Source organism: Phyllosticta capitalensis, assembly GCF_038381095.1.
Source record: "Phyllosticta capitalensis strain CBS 128856 chromosome Unknown BKA78scaffold_4, whole genome shotgun sequence".
Classification (NCBI taxonomy): Eukaryota; Fungi; Ascomycota; class Dothideomycetes; order Botryosphaeriales; family Phyllostictaceae; genus Phyllosticta; species Phyllosticta capitalensis.
In genome coordinates this window covers 1,308,810-1,320,654 of record NW_027117442.1, presented here as the reverse complement: position 1 = coordinate 1,320,654, position 11,845 = coordinate 1,308,810, and the positions used below count along the sequence as shown (strand labels likewise).

General features: G+C 53.8%; 6 protein-coding genes across 6 annotated transcripts; 3 read left to right on the top strand and 3 right to left on the bottom strand.

The window, feature by feature from the left end:
- Positions 1-428: 428 nt before the first annotated feature.
- Positions 429-751, bottom strand: BKA78DRAFT_351924 (uncharacterized protein; the record flags this gene model as incomplete). Its single annotated transcript, XM_066891267.1, has 2 exons — positions 429-668; positions 716-751. 2 exons carry the CDS (start codon positions 749-751, stop codon positions 429-431), a joined length of 276 nt encoding a protein of 91 aa, XP_066745408.1.
- Positions 752-1,301: 550 nt separating this feature from the next.
- Positions 1,302-1,907, top strand: BKA78DRAFT_294640 (uncharacterized protein; the record flags this gene model as incomplete). Its single annotated transcript, XM_066886377.1, has 1 exon — positions 1,302-1,907. The coding sequence occupies one exon, from the start codon at positions 1,302-1,304 to the stop codon at positions 1,905-1,907; it is 606 nt and encodes a 201-aa protein (XP_066745407.1).
- Positions 1,908-2,457: 550 nt separating this feature from the next.
- On the bottom strand, positions 2,458-3,923 carry BKA78DRAFT_351922 (uncharacterized protein; the record flags this gene model as incomplete). Its single annotated transcript, XM_066891266.1, has 7 exons — positions 2,458-3,074; positions 3,126-3,293; positions 3,345-3,381; positions 3,435-3,528; positions 3,587-3,696; positions 3,752-3,810; positions 3,863-3,923. The coding sequence occupies 7 exons, from the start codon at positions 3,921-3,923 to the stop codon at positions 2,458-2,460; spliced, it is 1,146 nt and encodes a 381-aa protein (XP_066745406.1).
- A 1,935-nt stretch (positions 3,924-5,858) lies between these two features.
- BKA78DRAFT_311504 (uncharacterized protein) lies at positions 5,859-7,545 on the bottom strand. The gene is made up of 5 exons (XM_066888220.1): positions 7,109-7,545; positions 6,902-7,056; positions 6,619-6,850; positions 6,445-6,567; positions 5,859-6,392 (listed from the first exon to the last, which is right to left on the bottom strand). The coding sequence occupies exons 1-5, from the start codon at positions 7,521-7,523 to the stop codon at positions 6,220-6,222; spliced, it is 1,098 nt and encodes a 365-aa protein (XP_066745405.1). The 5' UTR covers positions 7,524-7,545; the 3' UTR covers positions 5,859-6,219.
- Positions 7,546-7,789: 244 nt separating this feature from the next.
- On the top strand, positions 7,790-9,196 carry BKA78DRAFT_249816 (uncharacterized protein; the record flags this gene model as incomplete). The annotated part of the gene is made up of 2 exons (XM_066884505.1): positions 7,790-7,848; positions 7,912-9,196. 2 exons carry the CDS (start codon positions 7,790-7,792, stop codon positions 9,194-9,196), a joined length of 1,344 nt encoding a protein of 447 aa, XP_066745404.1.
- Positions 9,197-9,594: 398 nt separating this feature from the next.
- BKA78DRAFT_249574 (uncharacterized protein) lies at positions 9,595-10,800 on the top strand (the record flags this gene model as incomplete). Its single annotated transcript, XM_066884488.1, has 2 exons — positions 9,595-10,203; positions 10,357-10,800. 2 exons carry the CDS (start codon positions 9,595-9,597, stop codon positions 10,798-10,800), a joined length of 1,053 nt encoding a protein of 350 aa, XP_066745403.1.
- Between the last annotated feature and the right edge of the window lie 1,045 nt (positions 10,801-11,845).

The following is an 11,845-nucleotide window of genomic DNA, read 5'->3' as shown; positions in this document are numbered from 1 at the left end:
CCATGTTGGGTTTTTACAAAGAGCAGAGCAACAAAGAGCCACGTGGTTGGGGAGGAGCCACGGACGAGGAATCTCAGCGGGCTCTCTCTGTTGTGGCGCTCGGTTGGAGGACTGACTTCTGATTGCTTTCGGGGATACCAGCATTGCACGGAGTTCAAGTGTAAATTTCTTCTTCCGTCCCTGCGTGCCAGCTTCTTTTCTTCCTGGTCTGGACTTGGGCTTGCCTGTGGAGGAGGCCACGGGCTTGGGGCTCATGTCTTGTTCCAACGTTCGAGCCAAGGGCCATTTGCCGTTTCGAACAACTCCGTTCTACCATGCTTTGGAGCTTTTGTTTTCTCCACGTGCCTTGAGGGTACGTGGGAGGACCACGCTGGACATTCCTTAGTAGGCCGTGCACGACGGCCGATAGTCGTAATTGATCAAAAACATTATTGACCAGGCCCCTCGCCCCGAACGCGAGGCCGGAACGCGAGATTGAAGAACTGAGGTTGCTGATGCTGATTAGAGGCTGATGGAGACTCCTGGTGCTGCTGCTGTTGGGCCGAGGTAGGTTCCGAGGGTGCAATGGCGGCGTTGGCGATGTGCTCGTCGACCATGGCCTTCAGCTCCTTGTATTGGGGGCTGTTTTCTCCAAAGGTGGCTTTGGCATTGCGCAGGTTTGTGAGCAGCTAAAAGACGTCAGATGGTTTGCTTACACGGTCACAGGAGCGCGTACAGCTGCGACAAGGTCGAGATCGTCAGTGTTGGACATGACGGAGAGGGCGATAGGCCGGTGACGCTGGCTTGCAGGCGCGGTCGTACCCAGGCGGTCTGGTTGAGATGTGGTTGGATTGCTGCCTTTGGCAATCCGCGAGGTCATCGACTCGAGACTCATTTGGCATGCACGTGCTTTGGCGCTTCGGCTGTCGCCAGGTCGCGTTTGCTGCCTGAGGCTATTCCACTTTGGGCCTCCTGCTGCCTACGTGATGGCTCTGTGGCGCCTTCCTCCAACGCGTCTCCCATGAACCAGACGTGGTATTTATTACTGCCTTTCGCTCTCACCATCTTCTGAACCATCGACCTCCAGCTCCTCTCTTCTCTCCAATTCGCCTCCATCATCGCCCTCTTCGTTTTTTGTTTCCGTCACTCTCATCCAGGTTCGTCTGCTCCATGTGGTTCCATCGGTGATTGGACTTTACTGAAATTGTACCAAACTCAGCCAATCCAAGCGCTTCGCTCTCTCCACGGTTTTGACGTATTGCGGAATACTGTTACCTTCAAACGCGCGCACAACTCCCTCCAGCTCCTCAATCATCGCAACTATGACTTCCAAGGTCTACATCGTCCAAGCCATTGACGACATGGCCCTCGGCGCTGTCTTCGCCACGAAGGCTGCTGCCGACGCCTATGTTCGTGAAAATCAGCCCGACCCCAACCGTGTCGAAGTCATGGACCTGGTCGGCGGCACTGTCACGGTCTCCAAATCCAAGACAACCAAAGCAACAAGCACCAAGACCACGGGCACCAAGAAGGCCTCCAAGACCAACGACTCTTCTGAGGGCGAAAACAACCAGGATCTCACAGTTCCCAAGCCGACCAAAAATGCTCTCAAGGACGAGGTCATTGTCTTTACCGGCGAACTCGAGACCATGACCCGCAAGGAGGCTCAGGCGCTGGCCGAGTCCGCAGGCGCCCAAACATTGAGTGCCATCTCCAAGCGCTGCACCCTGGTTGTCATCGGCAAAAAGCCTGGCGACAAGAAGTTGGAAAAGATTCAAGAGCTGCAAATCGATACGACGAGTGAGGCCGACTTCCTCAGGATGGTCAAGGAAGGCGCTGCTGTCGGGTTCAAGAGGGCTTCTGAGGACGAGGATGATGATGAAGAAGAGGTGCTCAAACCAACCAAGAAGGCCAAGGTGTCCAAATAGGCGCTTCTTCTTCAATGCCGTTCTTCTCTCCATTGCCGTTTCTGGCAAGGTTTCGGACTACAGTTCTCTCAAATCCCTTCGACTTCGCGGAAGCTTTTACTGTCTTGCTGGGTTTCCTTTTTCCCTTCTGAATTCAGGGCACGACTGCATGGCATGGAGTTCGACGGGCATTTGCTACATGTCGAGGATAGTATGAGTTTTCCAGCACCATCGATGCATTCTGATTCAAACTGCGTCTATTGCACCCATTTTTCAAGAGTTCATTCCACATGCAGATCGCCGCGAAGATTACTTCTGCGCTCACTTTACCTTCAATTGCAGGCGCCGATCGACGTGTTTCATTGTCATCTCGTTCCGCGTGTCTCGACCATCCCAACACTGGCAGATTTCTCTGCGTATGTACGAAGAAAATACTGTACAACAGACCCGATTGGTATCGCTGGCGCATGATCCCTGTATCCCAAAATGCCAAACGCCTTCATGCTGACGAAAGCCAGCAAATCCGCCCCTTTTGCAGCAAGGGAAAAAATGTAGCTTCAGCTCTCAAGTATCATACATCGCCGTCCCTACCCACTGGTCGTTCCCGCTGCGGACTCCGTAAGGGACTTTGGCTCCGATCGCTGCTGCTCCGACCAGAGCCGGCAGCGCTGCTGCTCCGAGATTCGAGATCCACCTCTTCCACTTCGACTTCGCGCGTCTGCTCTTTCGTCACCACAATGCGATCGAGTCGATAGTCACCATTCGTCGTCGCCATGACCATCTCATGGGGCGACTTTTCTCCCGGAGACATGGGCACGGCCTCGCACTGCGTCTGAACTGTCCCTTTAGCTCCGTCCCAGCTCCCATAACCGTTACGCGGTCCGTTGGTCGCATTTGGATTCTCTGGTGCGGGTCGAGAAGTGGACCAGCTCATGTGCGCTCTTTCCACGGGAGTTGGTGAGCTCTGGGTCTGCTCCTCTTCGTCACCAAGGTCGAAGTCGAGGCCGTCGCGCCCCATTTTCGAGCGGATCGCAGGGTTGCGCCTGTCGATGCTCGGCTGCTGCGGTTGCAACTTGTTGCCGGCGCCACGTCCAATGCTGCCGCGGGAGTTGTTTTGGAGGGAGCTACCTTGGCGGCCGGCGCCGTCGAATGACGTTACCCAGTGGAGGACGATGACGGAGAAGAGGACTTGGAGACTTGGTCAGCGGAGCCTGTTTGATCTGATCTTCGAGAACGTACTGTCGGCGTTGCAGCACATTAGACATATCCAGCCCGGCTCACCCGTCAGGGCCATGAGAATGGTGAGATTGGTGACGCTCGAGGTAAGTGTCGCGCAACTGCCGAAGAAGGTGCGGATGGCCATTCTGCGGAGCGTTTTGTTGGTCCTTTCACGGTAGGAATAGAGCTCTGGAGACGATCAGTAATCATGTTTTTGCCCATGCTCGAGGAGAACCTTACGTCTCAGGGGCAGGAGGAAGAGCGAGGTCAAATAGACCTGAAGTAAGTCAGCAGAGCTCCAATTTGGGTCCGCAGCCAAAGTCTACGTACATTCACGACAACATCGAAGATGATGAGGGGCATCATGGCCTTCTTCTCCATGCCGATGATGCACATTCCATCGTTGTTCTTGTACGAAATCCTCCTGTATGGCTGTCAGCTTAGCCCCTACTATGCCTGAGGCGGGAAGGGGTGCTACGTACCAAACAAAGTTCAAGATGACTACGACGGTGTAAGGCAACAACATGCCAAAGCAGTTGAACAGGTATAGTGGGTCCTGCAGTCTCGGCATCCGCGATCCTCGTATGATGTACTGTTTGGTGTTCGGTAAGCATCCCGCCAAACAGGCGATGCATAACTCGACCTACCACTTTCTCGACCAAAAAGCAGTATATTAATATCTTCGAGCTCATGTAGCAAACAAGACCTAGATTCGTCAGTTATAACTCCCCGTGAAAGTGGAGAGGTCATGTACTCACAAAGAAGAATAGCGCCATCGCAAATGGTCTCAGACTCGTTGATACCCAGGTCTTTGAACATGGCAGTAACGAAAACAAAAATGTACGAATCAAAATAGATCAAAATGAGAAGCCATGCGGTCAAGGGCAGCGCAAGCCATCGACCCACTTTCTGAACCCGACGAGTAATGAGGATCGAAAGGACGGAAAGGGTAAGCAACGACAGGATCATCTGTTGTGGGGAAAAGGTACGGTCAGCTCACCACCTCACGGCTTGCTTACTTGCTTGTAGCAGTTACATTCGGACCGGCTCTCAACACTCACTGATATGATGCGACCACCTTCCGGAATAGGCGCGGCTTTGTCCGGCCCCGCCCTGGCCACGAGGTGGGCTTTTTTCTCCTCCATGTCGACGTCTCTTGCGAGAATGGGAAAACGGCCAGAGAAGAAGGAGAATCAGACCAGTAGACATGCTAACATGGTCCGAAAGGTATTAGGTATTAGTAACTAAACTCAGCTAGGCGCCCGCGGCTCCCTCGAGACTTTCCGTTCCTTTTTTTCCCTCCACCAAAGAAGCCTTCTTCTTATGTACGTTGCACACGCGACAATTGTGCTGCGCCAATCACCAAGACCGGACTAGCTGGACTTGTCACGTCATGCTCCGTTTCGACGCCCCGTGGAAGGTTTGCTGCAGCTGGCGGAAAGGTTGTGGTTAGCGTGGGGAGGAATGGGATAGACCCAGCTGCCACATGCTTGGACAAGCGGCCTTCTTTGCGCACACTTACCATCATATGCGACAACAGCTTCGCTCTCGTTTTCCCAAAACCGTAATAGGAGCTGTTCCTGGGAGATACCAAGTTCTTCAGTCTGGCGCGCGGGAATTTATCCTTGTGAGGACCAAGTGAAGTGACGTCGTTTGGGAGCTGGGCACGGACTTGGGAGCCGGACCAGACTCTCTCCATCCTTAAGGGTTGAGAGGGCAAAACAACAATGGCCCCACGTGTGCCCAAAACCCCAATCCATGGACCCGCGTGTCGCGACGGGACGTTGTCGCAGAGCGGGAAGCCGTGGACAGGAACGTTAGTTTGAAGCGATAGCATGACCGTGCGGCCTTCCCAAAACAGACAGCTGTGTCGACCCTTTGTCGGCAGTTTTCGGTCATGCCGGGGAGAAGTCCACAACATATTTAACATCGCCTCTGCATCTACGATCGTATTTAGTCCACGTTGCCTCTCTTGGTCCACTGACTTCTTGACCGACTCCTGCACGAATACTGCCGTGCGTGGTCCAGAGCCGAAACACGACCCTCATCCGACTCGGAAAATGCTTCACGAGAGTATGTTCACTCCTACTGCCGCTACTTCTGCAGCAGACGCGGTTCCGTTTCTTTCCCCCAGTAAAAAGGACCAAAATACCTGGGATGCCTCGACACCTAGCGCGGAGCGCTTGCCCTTCCTGTGCACGATTGACCCGAGCCCTGCGAGCCGTGACAGGATGTGGTGGACGTGGCAGAAGAAATGATCTGATTTTCGAGCTGCCCGCAAAGTAAAAATCAACGGCGTCGCCAAAAGTCGGTAGCGAGTCATCATGGTCGCGGGGGACGCACGGGGGGCATGCCTGGACTTTGGGCGGCTGGGCGGGAGCGGGGAAAGGATACCAGTCCCTCATCATGAACCAAGTCGCGCGCAGACCGCCTATCTTGAACAGCCAAGCTTGATCTGCCCTTGGATTTCCTTGACGGAAAAGAAGACGGAAAAGCACCAAGAGCACATGTTAAAAGCGCGCTGCGTCATACCTGACCGAGCTTAAGGCTTTGAAGTTGGCATCAATGGCGCGCAAGAGCTACTAGTGCCTTGAGATGGCACAACGCTTGGACCTGCCGGCAGTATGATTGGGTTCAATGCTTAGCGGCCACTACCCTGCACTCTGTCAGCTGTTCATGGGCAAGCTTCATACCTAAGTGACTGAAGAATTCTGCGCGAGAGGTAAGGTATGACGGAAGTGGAACAGGATATCTTTGAACAGTACCCAAGTTCGGATCTATGCTGAAACAGCACACAGATTTGAGCTTGCGCATCCTTCACGACTTGCAGCAGACTTCTTCTCCATGTAAGCTACCTCAAACAAGAGCAGGTCAATCCTGGTCAGCTTGTTGCCGTGAGATTGACAGTTCGGCTATGGTCTGGGTTGCTCCAATACAACGGGACAAAAGGTGCGCAAATGAGTATGGCGCCAGAAGAGGCTCCGGAAAGTTGCTGTTGATTTTGATCCGAGACACTACAGAATTCGACGCGCAACTCCAAAGTGTCAAGCCAATAAAAGGTTAACTGAACCTACAAAGAGCCGATTGAAAAATTTACCGATTACTTCTGAATCCTTCAGTACCAGATGCTCCTTGTACGATGATGGGGTATCTGTTCTAGTCCCCGTTTCTCAATCTCTTTCATTGTGTCGTACAGGAAGAAGTCAATCAATACGGCATTGACTCGTGCCTCCGGATGATTCTTGACGATTTCGCGTCTGATCTGTTCGACACACCAGATACTGCAGCCTGTGGGTTGCAATATCAGCGGCGGGAACAAAAAGCTGGGGAAGGATCATACCTCGTAATTGGATTTCCCAAGTGTGACCGGATTCTATTTCTTCTAGAGCCCGAATGCGAGCCTCTAATGGCGGACTATACCACATGCATCCAAGGGTATGCAGCATCTGAGGCACCCGATAGTCTAGGATTTGGTCAACGACTGACAATGGCGCATTGAAGAAAGGAGCCTTACCTGCGAACATTGTGATTTTGTCGATATCATGAAATTCGCCATAGCTTTTGCCATCAAAAGCAGCCCAAAGGTCTGCTACAAAAATCTGCGCCCGCTTGAGAATGCGGACCGTCTTGCCCTCAAATCTAGTCTCGTCGCGGAAGCAAGGAAAGTGCTCAGCCAAGAGATTAACCAGCTTGGCCGCAGAGTTGTTGGCTTCAGAGATGAGATTGACGATACTGCCGTCGAAATCCTAGCAAAATGGATGAGCGCATTTTCAAGTAGGCCAAAGCAGCAAACGCACCTCACGCAGAACCTGGCCAGCTTCTCTCAAGCAGACCATGCGTTCATGGAATAGGGGAATTTCTTCCTCTGTAGCTGAAGTAAAGACTGTACGAAGAAAGTCCTCGGTGAGCAGATCCTTGTCGGCCCAGAAAGAAGGATCTGTGATGGGAATTTCTGCGAGCTGTGAGAAGAAAGTTCCAGTCGGTACTGGGTTGGTAACACAAACCTCCGTCAAGGGCCCGTTGCAAGGCTGCGACTAGGCTCCAGTAGCCAGTCCACTTCTTGCCTTTATAAATGACGGAGAAGCGCTCCTCCGCATCCTTCTCAGACCAAAAGGAGAAGTTGAGCAAGTCCATGGTGAAGATGAAATTGACCGTTGCCTCATCCTTGGTCTTGGGATGCAGCTCATGCTCTGACCATGCACTGGTGCTGTAGCTCTTCTCCTGCATCTGCTTCCATATCGATTCGGCAGCCCGTTGGGTCCCCTTCATGTCCAGGGCAACATCGATGCTGTTGTTGTAGATGAACGAGGCATGTTCAAGCACCTTTGTATCTGGAGGGAGACTCGAATCAGGAGGGCCCAGGCCAAGGTGAGCCTTGAGCAGTGAGACGAGCTCATGGTCTACGTCGTCGTCGTCCATCTCGGCTGGGGGTTAGATGTGGACAGCTCAACGGGACCGACCTGGACACGCTCGGTCTCTCGGCCCCGCTTGTGGCTTGTCGGGCCGTGGCCGGGGTCGGGAGTCCGTGCACTAACCTGATCCGGCCGGGGGACTCACATGACGTACTGGCACCGCCACCGGACCCTGGTGGAATGACTGGGAGTCGCCATCCCCCACGTCCACTCCTCTACACCACACCGACACACCTCTCTCCTCTCAGCCCTGCGAGGCGCATTACATCCAATATGGCGCCATCCGTTGGCCATCTGCACAAGCTGGTGGCCCGGAATTCCAAGCTGCTCCGGTAAGTCCTGCTCATCCATGCCGGTCGAACCGCCCAGGCTTCCATACTGACGGCAACAAACAGGCAGGCTTGGAAGAAGACCCAACAGCTAATTCGTGACAAACTACCACCGTCTCTGCGTCCTACAGAGGCCGAGCTCATCCCCGTTTATGCTCGCAACGGCCCCAGGCACCCGCTTCCTCGTGCTGCCGCTCTCAAGCAGGCCAAAGGCCGCTGGTACACGACTCACAGTTACATCAACGCCACTGTCCGTCGCTTTACCACAGAAGCTCGCCAGTCCGCCAAGTACGATCGTCCCAGCTCACGCGTCTGGACTGCTGTCAACAAGTCTGCCGGTCGCGCTCCTTTCGCCACCACTCTTCGGCCAAACCTCACCGGAGGCACCCTCGGTCGTACAGCTGGAGGGTATTCTCTGGGTGGCGGAAGAGCTGGGGGTGCGAGATACTTCTCGCATGGCCCTGCTGCTCCAGCTCAAGTCGTGCAAAATGTCTCCCAGGCTGTGCGCGCTTTCATGATTGGCGGCCAGAAGGCTCAGTTCGACGGCTTCGATCCGAGAACCGGAGAGAAGCGGTTCAGGGCTGTCAGCGCTACGCAAGAGGATGTTAGCCGGAAGATGGCCTCACTCCCCAAAGCGACCCCAGGTTCCTCGATCGAGTTCAGCGTCAACCCTACCATCACTGCTCTGACGCCCCTGGGCTCTGTCGCTGGATTCTCCAGCAAGACCGAGAAGACCAACCTCAATACCGAGGGCCTTCTTGACGTCCTCTCCGCCGACTTCTCTCGCGCCCTCAAGGAGCTTGCAATGGTCCTCAATGACTTGAAGTCATTGGCTCAGCTTGGCGACTTACCAATCACATACGAAGATTCGACTCTACGCGTCCATTTCCCTGGATGCGACGCTGATACCGTCGAGAAGCTCTGCGACGAGTTGGGAGTCAGAGGTGGTTTCGTACGTCAAGATGAGGACTTTGATACCTTTACTGGCACGGATATCGCCCTGCTGTTCCCCTTTGCTCCAAGCAAGACTCCATCCGAAGCTTCATTCTACACTAAGCCGGCAGATACGCGTCCGATGTATCAGGCCCCGATTGAGTGGCAGACAATGCTCTCAGAAGGGGACAAGTTGAGCACTATCGAATACTCAACCCAGTCCGACTTGGGGTTAGAGGGAATCGAAGAAGCAAACCCTTGGGTGTCGGTATCCTCGCCCTCCGGGTACGAGAGCATCCACAGTAGCCATGCCCGCGAGTCCGCACTTTCGGGCGCCCAGACGCCCTTGGAATACCAAGGCTTTGAAGGCATCTACCAATTCATCCAGCAGTGTGACGACGCGCCGCGCTGCTTCTAGATTCCCCCACACCGCTTCTTTTTTGGGCTCAGATTGAAGATTTCATTTTATTTGTTGGGCAGGAATTTCCTTTGTCTTTATTAGCAAGTGGCAGCCGCCAATGTCATTTCCATTCATATTTGTCCATCAAAGCAATGTCGTCCATGTGCAGATAAATTCTCATGTTTGGTTCACCATCACGTCTGCCGTCAGTCTTGGCTCTGGCCGAATCGCGTTCGGCACTTGCTTACTGCAGGAGACGTCATCCCCAAGCACACTTGTGAAACGTCGATCAGACCGCCTCGACCGCTAGATCTTTCATAAGCTAAAATGTTCCACACACGCATTTAAAACGTGTTGCGCTGTTCCACAAGCCTCAAGTCCCCATCGCCGCGTCTTTGTCATCATATGGAGTCATCATGCAACAGTTCGCGCCTCATCCAAGGTCGGCTTTCGAGGGCTACTATTCAAAGTTCACATTGCCATCCGGCTCTTACCTTGCGCTCATAATTTGCAGCGTACCAAAGGCGCCTTCAAGGCCTCACATGGTGTCGTTCACATATGTACCTAGAGACAGGACCTGTGTGTACCAGCGCGAAATTTGGGTCGATGATATTGAGCGCCTGGCTCAAGGGGCCCAAGGAGCATTCGAGCTTCGCATCCCAAGGATAGGCACTGTCTCCTGTGCAGTCGACTCCACCACTAAATATTCCCTCTCATGCGAACACTTTTCCTTCGAAGCAACCGTTTATGGGAACACAAGAATCCCATGGAATGCAGGGTCAGCAGATTCAACGCCAGAGGGTCCGCTGGTCAATCTACCGCTCCCACTACACTGGCACGTCCACACACTTGGATCACTTTCCAACTTTCGCTTGGATATCCCAGAGACCAGTTACACTTTGACTCCCGTTGACCGAGGGGGCAGTGCTCTTGTACACCAGGAAAAGAATTGGGCCTCGAGCTTTCCTTCCGCGCACATATGGATCCAGGCAAGCGAGCCAATCCACGGCCCCCTTCCTTCAGCCGTCACGCCGTCTCCCTTGTCAAGTACCTCGACAGAGACCACAGCTACAGACTCGTACAGTCCGTCTTCGAGCGACCCCTTAATCCCGTCGTCGTCGTCATCATCTCCGTGGTCATTCAGCACCTCTCAATCTCCTTCTCCATGCGCCCCAAAGCCGATTCCTATCCGTGCCTTCTGCCTTGCTGGTGGACACATACTTGGCACGACTGCGTTCCTCCTCTCCCACCGCTCACCTGATCTCGAACAATCTCTTACCTTCGCGCCGCCATTTGCGATGCGATTTCTCAACCTTTCCCCTCTCATGAAGACACATATCGACTGGTCATCCCGAAGCGTGCGCATCGAGGTGCGCGGGTGGCGCCGCAAAATCAAAGTCCGTGCTCAGGGGGAGAAGGATGACTTTTTTGGACTCAGCGCCCCGTTCTCCGAAGGGCACAAGAAGAATTGGTGTGCAGAGAGCTTCAATGCGGTGGTCGAGGTGGAGGTCTGGGAGTGGAGGTGGATCAGGTGGCGATGGGAGCGTCTCAGCATTGAAAAATTCGAAAGAGCGAGTCTGGAGTTTGGGGGTGAGTGGTATGGGGACAGAGGGGAGAGGTGAACTGCAGCAGATTGACTATGTTGGACTTGAAGAGTCCAGATTCCATCATCTCCTGTTTTCCCAATACTTGTAAGTCTGAGCGCCCTCACAACCAGCATTTGGCCTCCTCTGTCTCAAATCCAATGTCTTGTCACGCGTTGATGCCGTTCTGTCTCCTCAGCACGGTCTATTCAAACGGCCCCGCGTCTCAGAATTTCTGATCTCAAGTTAATCTTCAACTCCAAGCCACCCAACACGACCAATCAAATCACCCTCCCACCAGTGTTTCAATTGTTCTCGCCCTTCCCGTCAAGCTCGCCAAACACAATACGCTGAGTGGCGACCGCCCTGCCTCGCGAGAAGAAGACACACTCAGGTGTGTGATGAATGGCGCGTAGCACGGAATCCCATCTTCTGTCAGATTGGGGGGGCTGGTCCACTGGGCTGCGCCCGGCCTCCACAACTCGCTCACCTCATCAACCTCAACGTTACCAAACTGCCCATCCCAACTCGCGAGTCCCCACTCTCTGGGTCTGACACCCGGTCCCGCCCGCGCACGACATGGTCAGTCCCTCTGAGCTCATACAGAGCCACGTGGATGCGGGTACAGGCCTTGTGGGACCGAAGCAGTTGAGCTAGCACGGGGTCCTGAGGTGTCCTTAGTGGTCAACATCTGATGGCACACACGCGGCCACTCTAAGAAGCCAGAGGGCAAAATGAAAATTCAATTCCAGAACCATCTGGCACGATTGGCTGGTCGAGAGCTTCAAAGCTACGTTTTAAGCTACATCCTTCGCATCGTCGCATTCAAATTTCCTGCATTATACGAGCGAGAAACGCATTCTCCTAACTGGTGAGCTCAAGTCCCAACGATCCCGCAACGAACCCCTACGCAGAGCGGACTCTTGATGTGAGACTAGTTCGCGCTTGTCGACACACAAGGAACTGCGAGCTCGGTCTCTTTGCGAATTAGGAAAGCCTGGTACATCGACGCAAGTACCTCGCCATGCATTCGATGAAACTTTCAATTTCTCTGTGTCTAAGCAGAAAGTCACGAACCACGGGC

Coding starts and splice junctions, on each gene's coding strand:
- BKA78DRAFT_311504 (XM_066888220.1), bottom strand. CDS start 7,523: ATGGACGACGACGACGTAGACCATGAGCTCGTCTCACTGCTCAAGGCT. Junction 7,057..7,108: donor GCAACGGGCCCTTGACGGAG/GTTTGTGTTACC, acceptor CACAGCTCGCAG/AAATTCCCATCACAGATCCT. Junction 6,393..6,444: donor TTGGGAAATCCAATTACGAG/GTATGATCCTTC, acceptor TGCAACCCACAG/GCTGCAGTATCTGGTGTGTC.